The sequence below is a fragment of the Castor canadensis genome, chromosome 7 (genome assembly GCF_047511655.1).
Source record: "Castor canadensis chromosome 7, mCasCan1.hap1v2, whole genome shotgun sequence".
Classification (NCBI taxonomy): Eukaryota; Metazoa; Chordata; class Mammalia; order Rodentia; family Castoridae; genus Castor; species Castor canadensis.
The window spans coordinates 49,911,405-49,925,050 of record NC_133392.1 but is presented as its reverse complement, the minus strand read 5'-3'; the positions used below and the strand labels follow the sequence as shown (position 1 = coordinate 49,925,050).

Below are 13,646 nucleotides of genomic sequence, written 5' to 3'. Positions count from 1 at the left end.
GAGCGGGTCCCCGCCGTGAGGAAGTCTCAACTCCGGACTTTGACAGCCGCTGGAGCAGGGGGCGGGGGACGAGGTGGGGAGTGAGGGGGGGCGGGAGGGAGGAAACCCGAAGCAGCCACGGAGTCTGCGCAGCTCAGCGCTGCGGGGCGGGGCCGACTCGGCAATCCGGGCCGGGTTTTCCATGTCTTCCAGGTGTGTGGGTTTCTGATGGTCCAGGACAGGTGCCAGTGGGACACAACTGACCTAGCCAGACAGCTGAGATTTTTACCTAAAAATTTCCTGCTCAGTTCTGGTTTAATTTTACATGCAAGGTCAAGTTCAGTTTTCATGTAAGATGCCCGTGGCGGACTCACAAGGTGATAAGACTCCCATTCTAGACCGATTCTAGATCTGTCTTAGCTCCAGGTGTGCATTCGATCCTTAGACGTAGTTAGGGCCTTGGGTCTTGCCCGATGGGGGGAGGAGAGAGAGAGTGAGAGAGAGAGAGAGAGAGAGAGAGAGAGAGAGAGAGAGAGAGAGAGAGAGAGAGAGAGAGAGAGAGAGAGAGAGAGAGAGAGAGAGAGAGAGAGAGAGAGATGAGACAGACGGGAGACACAAACGAGAGCAAAAGAGAACTAGAGGCACACAGGAACAAAAATTTGCTGATCTCTTCAAACAACGTGTGCCTTTACAAGACGAATTAGGACTATTCTCTAAGAGCCTAAGATTAATGTTGGTGTTCAAATTTTTTAATAAGAACAGTTTAGAGGAAGCAAAGGGGGATGTGGCTAACTAAAAGGGTGTTTTCCAGGCACGTCTTCTATCAAGCTTTTTTTTTTTTAACCTCTACTGCTTTGTAAGGGTGGGAGTCGGAAGGAGCTGGCTGCAGATCAGCCACCCTTGGCACCGCTTTCACCTCCGACTCTTCCAGTACCTGGCTGTTCCAAGCACCTGGAAGCCCCGGGCGTTTCTGGGCTCTCTCCCGGGACGGGAAACCCCAAACCGCGCTTTGAATGAATGAGGGCACGGCTACGGCGGCGGCGCCCTGACACCGGCCAGGGGTAGGGGCGGGGAGAGGGGCTAGGAGGCCCCGCCGCGCCGCGCGCGCCCCGCCGCGGGGGTCCCGTCGGGCGGCCTCTGGGCATGCTCAGTACCGCGGCGGCCGCGGGTCGCGCAGTCGGAAGCTGGCGGCGGCCGTGCGGGCGGCGTTGACGCGCGCGCGGCAGCTGAGGGGACTGGAGGACGGCGGGAGGGGGCGGGGGCGCGGGAGGTGGGGCTGCCGTCGCCGTCAGGGCTCCGGGGAGCGTGGGGCCAGGCTGCCGCCGCTGCTCCTCTCGGCTCAGTCTCCTGGGCAGCGCCGGGGCGAGCGGCCGCGGCGGCCGGGGAGCGGGAACTGAGAGTTGTGCAGGGGCGCGCCCGCGCCTCCGCGGCGGCATGGGCTCCTCTCCCGGCCCTCAGCGGGCACCAGCCGCGGGAACCCCCAGGCCTCCTCGCGGCCGAGCCTGAGGGACCCCCGGGTTCTCCAGCGCCCCCTCCCTCCGCCCTATTTTTTCTTGCTTTCGCCGGCGGCCGCCACCCCTGGTGCTCTCCGTTATGGCAACGGAGCCCCCATCCCCCCTCCGGCTGGAGGCGCCCGGCCCGCAAGAAACGCGGACCCCGCCGGCGAGCGATGCTGCCCCCGAGGGCGCCCCGCAGCCGGCGGGTGGCAGGCTGCGTTTCCTCAACGGCTGCGTGCCCCTGTCGCATCAGGTGGCCGGGCACATGTACGGGAAGGACAAAGTGGGTAAGTGAGGGGGCGCGGGGCTCCCCGCCTCCGCGAGCCCCCGGCCGGATTCCCCCTCGCCCCGACCCCGCGGTCGGCACACCGCACCCCAGCCTCTTCCGCTCTCTCCCGGAGCCAGGCCACCCGGGTAAAAGGGGGGGCTCCGAAAGTGGGGCGACTTACAGGGTGTGGGGCGTCAGGCTCGCTTGCCTGGTCTCCCCGGGGAGGGTGAGTGTTGATTGGAGAAGGCGTTAGTAAAAATAAGGAACTTCGTTTTCACTGGACGGGGAAGTAAATTCTCCCTTGAGCACAAGGTCTGTTTATTATAGGCGAATCGCTATTGCAAAAGCAAAGGAATGAAATGCAGATGATGCTAATCCAGTTCTCTGCTAGGTACAGCTGCATAGCTGAAGGGGGAGGGAAAAAAAAAGCTTGTTTTGGGGTGGGGAGCTTGTCTTAGCTTAGGGAATCTCTCTCCCTGCCCCTTGAGGTGTTTTAGTGTTGTCTTCTTGATTTCCGGGGAGGTGTGTTTCCAGTAGTGCCCAACCTGGGCTCCTTGGTAGGAGATAGTCCCTGCTGTCATATTAGGATAGTACACATATAAAGCATTTTTTTTCCCTCTTGTTCATCTTTATTGTTACTGTTGTTGGCTTTTTTTTTTTTTTTTGAGACAGAGCCTCTCTATGTAACTCAGGCTGACCTCGAACTCGTGATCTTCCTGCCTCAGCCTCTTGAGTACTGAGGTTCTAGGCACACGCCATGCTCGGGTTTCTTGTTTGTTCATCTTTGTAAGACTGTTTCATGGTCTCTGTAATACATTTTGTGAGTTCACGGTTTTAAAGCTCAGCGCAGGCCTGACTCAGTTTACTCATAGTGGTCCCCTGGGCCTGAGTACCTGGAGGAGACTCTATCTGATGAATAAGTTGTAACTTATGGCAGATCTTCAACCCAGAACAACCATTAGAGCCAACTTGGTTTTTGTTCGTAAAATGATTCGGGTGTAGGCTGGTAAGGTAAAACTGACATTTTTAAGACAGGTAACTACGATCACGCCTGGTTAAGTGACAAGCCTAAAGTCACATGGCTGCTGTATATGTTAGAATCTGAAATCAAGGGATTTTTCTTGAAGTACCGTTTTTTTCCACTGTGTATTGTGCCTCCAGAAAGTACACAAGCTGGTATTCAATTACACTCAGGAAATGTTGAAAGAGTGAAAACGAACAGTTCTTTTAGTACTCCAAGTTAGGAAACAACACACTCAAGGTTCAGCACAGACATTTCCTTCTCTGTGTCATATCTGGGAGTAAGAGTTTGTGAGTGCTCTTGGAATTAACTGTTAATAGAGGCATGCTTTTTGATTTATATTGTAATAATTTACTTGACAATAGTCTAGAAGCCTAAAAGAGTGATTGTTTGCCTTAAGGGTTCCTAAAGATTGACTTACGTACAAAGGAGAATAAACAAAAATCCGAATAAAAAGATCTATGTGATGATTGCCATTTAAGAGTGTAACTGAAAAAAATAGAGTATAATCACTGATTATAAAAAATTATGCAAGTGAGCCAGCCGTGGTTGTACACGACTGTAATCCCTGCACTCAGAAGGCTGAGGCAGGAGGATCACAAGTTCCAGGCCAGCCTGGGCTACATGGGGAGACCCTGTCTCAAGGCAATAATAATAATGATGATGAAGATGGTGTATGTAAGTGATTCTATATAGAATTTTCTGCAGTTATTTATAAATGTACCCTGAATGTGACTTTAAACTACATCACAAACTGAATGAAAAGTAATTTGTCACCCAGATTGCCTAAAGGAGTATTTTAGATTTCAGAGAAAATAGTTCTTAATTTTATTATTACATTCAATTTAAAATACTTTCTTTTTCAATTTTATAGGGTTCTTTTGACTAAAGACAGTCACACCACAGTACTTTAAACATACTGTGCTAGCAGCCTAATAAATATTTGTTGATTTTAATTCTCAGATATTTACACAATTGTACGTATATTGTTAATACTGTAAAGGACGCCTGAATGATAATAATCTTCTGTATTCATAAAATGAATAGCCAAAGCTCAACAATTTATTATCTCTCTCCAGTATCACAAATCACTTGGGAAATACATTGTTTAGATCATACTGTGGTCTGTCAATTGAAATGATTTTCAGAAAGCCTTGTTAAGGCACTGTGAATGTTTTTGCTGTTTAATTTTTGTTACTGTCTTTAAGTAACCAGAGTTTTCATATTAGGATTGCTCTTACCTATCTCCAAAAGGAGTTGTTGGCTTTGTTAGTTTAAAAATGAAAATAGAACAAGGTGCTTGAACAGAAAAACGCATATTATAGCTAACTAACAACAACATATTAGTATCTCTGATACCAGAGTTATGTTTGTGTTTTTCACGGAAGTCATATTTCATCAAAGTACATTTACTTACTCATTTATTTATTTGGCAGTACTGGGGTTTGAATTCAGGGCCTTCCACTTGCAAGGCACCCACACTACCTACCACTTGAGCTAACATCATAGTACATTTAAATCTTAGGTCTGAGTATACAAAGTGTTTGGCTTTTTAAAACTATAAAAATGGTTAATGATTTTTTAGGAAAAAAATCAGTTTAAGGCCCTTCCCCTTACTCTCTTTCTCCCAGGATCAATCACTGGCAACAGTTTTTCTTTTCTTATATGGCAGGACTGGGGTTTGTGCTTGCAGAGCTGGCACTCTACTACTTGAGCCACACCACCAGTCCATTTATGCTCTGGTTATTTTGGAGATGGGTTCTTGAGAACTATTTACCCAGGCTGGCCTTGAATCATGATCCTCCAGATCTTAGCCTTCTAAGTAGCTAGAATTCATAGTCATGAGCCACTGGCACCCTGCAGTGGTAACAATTTTCTGTGCATCCTTAGGGACTTTGTTTCTGGACACATATATGAAAATATTAACACAATTCTTATTTTTCATACAGATAGCTATTGAAAAAGAAAATAGCTGTTTTCTTTTTCAATCTGTATTGTATTATTTGGTAGAGTCATATTTTTGTAATTACTATATGTAGATGTTCCTTAACTCACCATGGGGTTACCTCCTAATAAGCCCATTTTAAATTGAAAAAAATTAGAAAATGTATTTAATACACCTAACCTTAGCCAAATAGTAAGTACACTATTGCCGTTGTAATTTGGTGGCTGACTGGGAACTGCAACTTGCTGCCATTGCCTAGTTTGGAAACAGGATCATATTGGGTATTACTAGTCCTGGGAAGATCAAAATTGGAAATTTGAAGTACGCTTTCTGAATGCCTATTGCTTTTGCACTGTTATGAAGTTGAATCCTTGTTAAGTAGAACCATTGTAAATTGGGCATTGTCTGTACTTCACTCGTACAAAAAATAGTGTTGTATTCTATAGAGTGGATGTAGCAAACTTTGCTTAACTATTCCTTTAGTGGTAGATTTTTATATTTCTCCTTTTTTTGCTGTTGTAAATAATGTATTAAACATTTTGTACATTGTAGCTACCTTGAACATTGTTTAACTATTTCTGTAAGACAGTTTCTTAAAAGTGTAATATTTCAGTTTAAATTCCCCAAGTTTGCTAAAGTTAGCACAAAATCTTTTTCCTGTTTCAATATTTAAATTACACCATTAGTTTCTTTTAAAAGTTCTTAAAGTTTTAAACAAGTGGTTCACATCTGGAATGTGTACCTTGATTCAAGTTAGGATGTAGAAATGAGGTTATCTGTGGGGAAAATGAGGATTTAAACTGCTGAAGTTGTAGAGTAGGAAAGACCCCAGCTATTGTGGCTCACTGGTCTATCCTTACTGAAATTAATTGACATAAAATAATGTGAAGCTTACAGAAAAATTACAATAAGGGTATAGAGAGAATTTTTTTGCCAAGTTTGTTTTATTGTCTCTTTACTTACTGTTTTTTCTATTTGTGAGTAGGTTGTGTAGATCATGCCACTTTACATAGTAATACGTGTGTATTTCCTGAGAATGATAATATTCTCTTCTGTAGCCCAAGAATATTTATTAAATATGGGAAATTTATGCATATTTAATAGTGGCACAGTATTTTATAATCCATATTCTCATTTTGTCAACTGTTCCAGTATCTTTTTTTTTTTTTTTTGAGACACTGGGGTTTGAACTCAGGGCTCAACTTCCCAGACTTTCCTTTCCTTGATTCTAAATTTATTTCCCTTCCTCCACAGTGAAAACTATGACTTCTAGTGTTATCAGTCAGTATGTTTTTTCTTTGGCTCAATCCTGTAATTCTTCAGAATTTTTGCACATTTACAAAAAACAAACCTAGAATGAAGAACTCAAAGTGAAATTTCCTTATACACAGAGTATGTGGTTGGAAGGTCTTCAAAAGCTATTTGGATTAGGTTTTTAAAATTGTTATTCCTCTCTTTTACTTTTTTTTTTTTTTTTGGTGGGAGTGGGGTTGAACTCTGGGCCTCCTGCTTGCTAGGCAGCTGCTCAACCACTTGATCTGCACCTTTTGCGCTACCCTTCTCCCATTCATAGGGATATTATTTATTTGAAATACAGTTTGGCTCAGTTATTTCTGTTTAAATTCAGTTTCCTCCCTTCCATTTTTGTTTAATTATTATTCATTTGAATGCTTACAAGTAAATAGGCTTCTGAAAAGTTAAAACTTTATAGAAAAATGTAATCAGAAGTGTTACTCCCTTTTCACCAAGTCATTCCACATTTCTTATAGATAACCAGTTTCTTTATTTTCTGATTCATCCTTTCTGAGTTGTATGTTGCACAAATAAGCCAATCCATATGGAAGTTTGATTTCCCCTTCTTTCTCACAGAAAAGGTGGTATGCTCTATATACTGTTTTGCACTTTGCCTTTAAAAGTTAATATAACCTAGAAATCAATATACATCAGCTTATAGAGCTCTTCATTCTTTTTTCACAGCTCTGTTGTGCTCCATTGTGCATATATACCACAGTTTACTCAGCCAGTTTTCCTGATTTGCTTTAGGTTTTTTATTTATTTTCATTGGCTTATTTATTTATTTATCCTAGCAATAATACCTCATTGTCTCGACGCTGTATTAAACATCAATGAGTAGTAGAGTAAGTATCCTGTTTTCTATTTCAGGCTTTTCTTGTTTTTTTTCTGGCCCTTTGCATTTCCATATAGATTTTAAATCAACTTGCCATTCTTCCTAAGAAACCTGATGAAATTTTGTTTGGCATTGCTTTCAATCTTTCGATTGCTCTGGTTAGAATTGATGTCTTTACAATCTTGAGCCTTCCAGTACTTGAATATGTTTTATCTCTCCATTTATTTATCCCTCTAGCTTCTCCTAGTGAGTTGTTTTTAGTGCAGAGGTCTTAACACAATTTGCTAGATTTTCCCTAAGTGTAAATTGTTCTGGCTTTTTAAAGAACTTTTTTATTTTGAAAAAATTTCAGACTTACAAAATGTTGCCAGAATAGTAAATAGGACAGTGAACTAATGTATGTCATTTATCTGGATTTACTAATTATTAATATTTTGCCACTTTTGTTGTATTACTCTTTGTAGAACCATTTAAGAATAAGTTATAGCCAGTATTACCCTTTCCTCTACATAATTGTCTATCTCCTAAGAATAAGACCATTTTTTAACCTAACCATGATAAAATGATCAAATTTCAGAAAATGGCATTTGGCTTTTGCAGTTGTCCCAAAAATATCCCTGCACTAAGATCTTAGCTTAAAAGGCTAAGAAGTGACCCATTAATATCTTTATAACAGCGCTTTCTCCTTTCCAGCATCAGACAGTGCATTAGTTTTTTTTTTTAATGTTGCTGGAATTGAACCTTGGTACTTGCACACGCTAAGCACGTAGATTACCACTGAGCTACACCCCTAGCTCCTTTATCTTTTTTAACTATAAATTTTTGAGGAGTTGCAGACACAACGGAATTTTAGAATGCCCTTTAAATTATGTTTATCTGATTGTATCATCATGATTAGAATTCAGAGTTAGGTTATGCATTTTTGCTCCATGAGTTATATTGTGTAATCAAAACATATCACAAGGCAAAAGTTATCATTTACATTATTGATGTTAAAAATGATCACATGGTAAGTGATGTTTGCCAGTATGTTTTTACCATAAAGTTACCATTTTTGCTATTGTAATTAAGAAATTTGAGAGGAGTATTTTGAGATTATTATGTACCCTGCTCCTCACCAAGTTCTTTGCCAATAGAAATGTTCTAACTTTGTCATTCCATTTCAGTTGGTTCACATTCTGTGTTAAGGAAGAGATTTTCCCTGATCATTCACTTGTTATTATGATGGACTAGCAGACTTTTCAAACTTCAGTGAATGGATATTACACACTATTATTGCTTCTGTTTTGACTCAGCCTTAAATGTATGCTGTCCTAGCTTTGGACAGTGGCAGCTTCATCAGGCTGGCTCCTGGGTCTTTTTACCTTTTCCATGTTGTCCTTTAAAGCATTTTCTCACTTTCTGGCATAAGAAGATGCTCCATGTCCATTTTGTACTTCCCCTGTTCCTGGCTAGAACATTTATTGAAGTCCTACAACGTTTATTATTATGATGAAGACACAATATAAAACTTACCATCTTAACCATTTTTTACGTGTACATTTGCATAAGAGTTTCCTTTCCTTTAGAGACCTCTAAAGTCAGAACCTGGTACCATTCACTGTTTTACTTCATACCCCTTCCCCAGTCCCCCAAGGTCAGGGATGGCATGATTGGCTTTCCTTACCCAGGTAGCTTAAGACTTTTGTTTAAGAAAAATGGTCTTTTTTCTTGGAGTAGTGTTGTTTCTCTTCCTCAAGATCTGGACCTTCTAGGGTTGCCTTTTCTGGTTATTTGTCTTGCCCTGATCTTTTGTTTTCATAGTTTTGAGACTGGGTCTCATTGTGTAGACCAGGCTGGACTCAAACCTGTAATCCTTCAGATACTTGTTATGGGACTTTCTTAAAATTTATTGCTCTTTCCTTCTGTGATGGTTTGTTGACTTAATCTCAAAGTTAATTTTTTATTTAAGATATTGTACCTTTTCACTTCTGCAATTTCTTTGGTTCTTTCTTAGTATCTATTTGTCTCCCAAAATGCCTCATTACTTCAGCACTAACATCTCTTTTGTAATTTCCTTAGCATATTTAGTGATTTTTGCTTTAACATCCTGGTTTGCTAATTGCAATCACTTGGTCACTCGTGTCAGTTTTATCTATTGTGCTTTCTCTTGATTATGCATCACATTTTCTTGATTTTTTTAGCATGCATCATACATTTCTTTGGAATTTAGGGCATTGTATTTAAGGAACAATGGTAAGTAAAGTGTAGTATTTTGTGGTTTTGTCCTTTGAATTTGCTCATCCTCTCAGTTTTTGCTTCATGTAATTTGAATCTGTTATTGTAAGCTCTGGTACACATTTAGGATTTTTTATCTTCTTAATTAACTGACCTAATCAGTATAAAACCTTTCTCTTTATATATGGTAAAATTCGTTTTCTTCAAGTCTACTGTGTCTAATATTATGTCTTAATTAACTGACCTAATCAGTATAAAACCTTTCTCTTTATATATGATAAAATTCGTTTTCTTCAAGTCTACTGTGTCTAATATTATGTAGTTTGGTTTATAGTTATATTCCAACTTTCTAATAATTAGAACTTGCATTTCTTTTTTCTTTCTTCAAGTCCAGGGTCTTACACATTAGCTAAGTGCTCTGCCACCAGCTATATCCACAGCCCCTCTTTTTACTTGTAACCCTTCAGTGTCTTTTTATTTGAAGTGTACAGGGGTGTTTTCCATCTCTTTAGTATTTTGATGGTGTTGGCTGTGGTTTTTTGTTTTTGTCTTAGAACATTTCCACCATTGTCAGATATTTCCTCAGTCTCCTTGTCTCATTTAAAAAAAAATTTCTCTCCAGTATTCTTCAATCCCATGTTTACATAATTGATTTTAAACAGAATATACAATTCTCTCAGTATATAATTACCTTACATCACAATTCTGTTTCTAATGATAAAGGCAATATATGCTTACTATAACAATTTCTGGAAGAAAAGTACAAAAAAGAAGGAAATAAAAATTACCTCGAATATCGCTTTCATGGGGTTGGGGGGGTGGGCCGGGGAAGGGATTTAGCTTCAGTTTCAGACACTATTAGCTTACTTTGGATCTTGGAAGTCACCCATCTGGTATGCCTGGGATTACTACCTTCTGCTTTCTTATAAAAGTTAGGGGTTGTGCTGAGGGTGAATAGCGGGGACCAAGCACTCTGTCTGTTTTGGGATATTGCAGTCTCTCACCTGCTTCCCCACATTGTGGTCTGCAGCCTGACTCATTTCTACTTGCCTGATAAAATATTTTTGTCTAGTGGGACGCTCACCTGTGTCTATGCCAGATGCAGATATCAAACTGCAGAAGCAGCTGTGGTTCTCTGCTTGGTTATGGATGCCTCAGTTTTGTCCTCTGGAATTCTGTCCATCAAGGCCACTGTAGAGAATGTTATAACCATAGGAGTAAAGCTCTTGTTCTAAATTCCAGTTTTCTGGAACAGAATTTTTTAAAATTCATTTTTAGTTATATTAGACTATTATTCTTGAAGTCCCAAAATCTTTTGACCATTTACCAACTGATCTTATCTGTATGGATTAATACTTAACCTTCCTTTTATTCTTCATCTAGGTCTTAAAATAAACTTCATTGTTATATTTCTTCTTAAATTTTTATTTCTGGTAGTACTGGGGCTCAGACTCATGGCCTCATGCTTGATAGGCAAGTACTCTAATACTTGTGCCACACCACTTTAGTTATTTTTTGGAAGAAAGTCTGAACATTTTTCCTGGGGCCAGTCTTGGACCACAGTTGTACCTGTGGCCTCCTGCATATCTGAGATTACAAATGTGAGACACTGTACTTAGCTTATTTGGTGAGATGGAGTCTTGCTAATTTTTTGCCCAGACTGGCCTCAAACCATAATCTTCCGAATCTCTGCCTCACGAGTAGCTGGGATTACAGGCACAGACCACAGTGATCAGCCACTATATTTCTTTAAGGCCTTCTGTTTTTGTTTATTAAAAGTTTCTGGCACTTGCTAAAAAGAAATAGGAACTCAGATGGAATAAGTTTTCAAAATTCTAAATAGATTTGTGCCATAGTCTGAGCATAATTTTATCAAATACTAATACATGAAAATGTAAGGTTTATATTTGGAAATGAGTGTTAATAGTTACAGAAATAGGCTAGTTTTACTGTACATGAGGTGACTTGAGTGGAAAGATTATAAAAAGGTGCCCCTTCCTGCTTGCGGCGTGGTGCCTGAGCTCAGCTTTCACTTTTCCAAATGGTACTATCTGTGCACTGTATACAGTGCATTTGACTCAGGACAATTTGTTTAGCAACTTTTACAACAGATGAGAGGCTTATGAAGCATTACCAAGTAGGAAATTTATATATGGCCACTGTGAACACATTTTTTTTTCAGTTAATAAAGTGAGTAAGTTTGTGCTACCACTTTTACCATTGTTTATTGTCCAACCATAACTTAACATCTCATGGAAAGTCTATTACTGAGGAATTTCCATAAAAATTGACGCAGATGTTGCTTTGGAAAATCTGAGGGGGCTATGAAGGAGTCGTAGTGGAGAAAATAAAAGGAAGTGATTTAGGAATTGTGTTCTCGTGCTTTGCACGTTAACAAGTACTGAAGCATGCTGCTTGAAAGTTAAAATTTCTGAAATAAGTGAAAATAAATCCTTAGTTTATGAAAGTGGCTTACCTCTTACTTCAGGAACAAACCTGTCCTGTGATGGCAGGAGCACCATAATTAAAGTATTAAAACATTCCCAATTTCTGTCCCACAGGTATACTGCAACATCCAGATGGCACAGTTTTGAAACAGCTACAGCCACCTCCAAGGGGCCCAAGAGAGCTGGAATTTTATAATATGGTAAGTGAGGTAAGATTTGATGTGTGGTATTTTCTTACTGTGGTGGTAACTCATAGTAAGAAAAAACTTGATAGCAGCATATCCCAGGTCACTGTGTATAACGGAAACAAAAGCTTTGTGAAAAACAGTGCTTACTTTTACTGTATGTGGTGTCGTTTGTTATTTTCTATTTCATGTCGTTGAGATTCTTATTCTGAGTCAGTAAATTGATTACAATCAAGGACTGTGACCCAGAAGTTTGAAAACATTTAGCCGAGTATTTGTAGTTCTCAGAAATGCTAAGTTAGGTTAGTGTTTTTGCCATAGGATTTCTTAGAGTCTTGTTTTTTTTTTTTTTCTGCTTTGCTTTTTGAGACAGGATCTTGCCGTATATCCCAGGTTGCCTCAAACTCACCATTCTCCTGTCTCAGCTTTCCGAATGTGATGTTTACAAGCACATGCCCTCATGCCCAGTCTTTTTATTAGTGTATATCAACTGTGATACTGTATACATGAGTGCAGTGTACTTTGATCAAATTCACCCTCTGTTACTCCAGGTTTCATTTTTGTACCTTTAATATTCCATTCTGTATATGTACCACATTTTCGTTATCCGTTCATCAGTTGATGGACACCAACACTGAATCCATAGCTTGGATACTGTGTGACTAGTACTGCCATAAAAATGGGTGTGCAGGATCTCTATTATATTCCTTTGGGTACATGCCCAGGAGTAGTACAGCTGGATCATATGGTGAGGACCCTCCATACTGATTTCCATAGTGGCTGTACTAATTTACAGTCCCACCAACAGTGTTTGAGACTTCCTCCCCCACTCTCCTCAACGTTTGTTGTGTGTTTTCTTGATGATTGTCATTTTTATGACTGAGTAATACTCCATTGTGCTTATACGCCACATTTTTCTTACCCATTCACCTGTTTGTGGGTATTGGAGTTATTTTGCCTTTTGGCTTTTGTTAAAAGCACAGTTATGAACATTCATATATAAGTATTTGTTGTTGCAGTATTTTTCCTATTTATTTGGGCACATACTTAGGAATGGTATATGGTATATGGTTTATGGTAATGCTGCATTTCATTCTGTTGCAGAACTGTCAAACTGTTTGCTAAAGAGCCTGCACACGTTTACATTCCTTTAGCAGTGTATGAGCCAGTGCTTCTCTTTTTCTGTTTTTTAAATGGCATCCTTGACATTATGAAATGTTATCTCATGGTAACTTGTTTTGCTGTGCATTTGCTTAGTGACTGAAGATGTTGAGCATCTGTTCATGTAATTACTGGTCATTTATGTATCTTCTCCAGAATAATGCCTTTTCAGATCTTTTGCCCATTTTTTAAATTGAGCCATATTTTAAATTTTCAGTTACATATTCACATTATTATTTGCATATAATGCATGCAAGGTCCCTACCAAATGTGTGATTTGTAGATATTTTCTAGAATTCTGCAGCTGTCTTTTCGTTTTCTTGGTAGTGTCTTTTGAACTACAAACTTTTAAATTTTGATGAAGTCCAGTTTATATCTGTTTTTTTCTTTTGCTGTTTGTGCTTGTGGTGAAACTGTTGCCTCATTCACGGTCATGAAGATTTATGCTTGTTTTTTCTTCTAAGAGTTTTATAGCTTCAGCTCTTTAACTTAGGTCTTTGATCTGTCTTTGTGAATGAATGGGAAGGCATCCAACATCATCCTTTTGCATATGAGTATCTAGTCATCACAGGACTATTTGTGGAGCTGACTTTACTTTCCCAACTGAATTGTTTCAGTAGCCTTGTCAGAAATCAGTTGACAGGGCTGGGGGTGTGGCTCAAGTGGTAGAGTGCTGCTGAACCTGAGTTCAGACCCCAATATCACCAAAAAAAAAAAAAAAAAAGTAAAGGGGAAATGCTTAAAGGAATTTTGCTTGGTACTTGCAGTAAGGTGAATTTGGAATTTAGAGGCAGTACAT

General features: G+C 39.9%; 1 protein-coding gene across 2 annotated transcripts in view; it reads left to right on the top strand.

Annotated features, from left to right (window-relative positions):
• Window positions 1-1,274: 1,274 nt before the first annotated feature.
• Window positions 1,275-13,646, top strand: part of Ipmk (inositol polyphosphate multikinase) — a 45,237-nt gene continuing 32,865 nt past the window's right edge. The window contains exons 1-2 of one of the 2 annotated variants that reach the window (XM_020179202.2): window positions 1,275-1,762; window positions 11,616-11,710. In XM_020179202.2, coding sequence (XP_020034791.2) covers window positions 1,573-1,762; window positions 11,616-11,710 — 285 coding nt within the window. In that variant the 5' untranslated portion in view covers window positions 1,275-1,572. The remainder of the gene's footprint in view (window positions 1,763-11,615; window positions 11,711-13,646) is intronic. The other variant, XM_020179203.2, reaches the window with a different exon arrangement.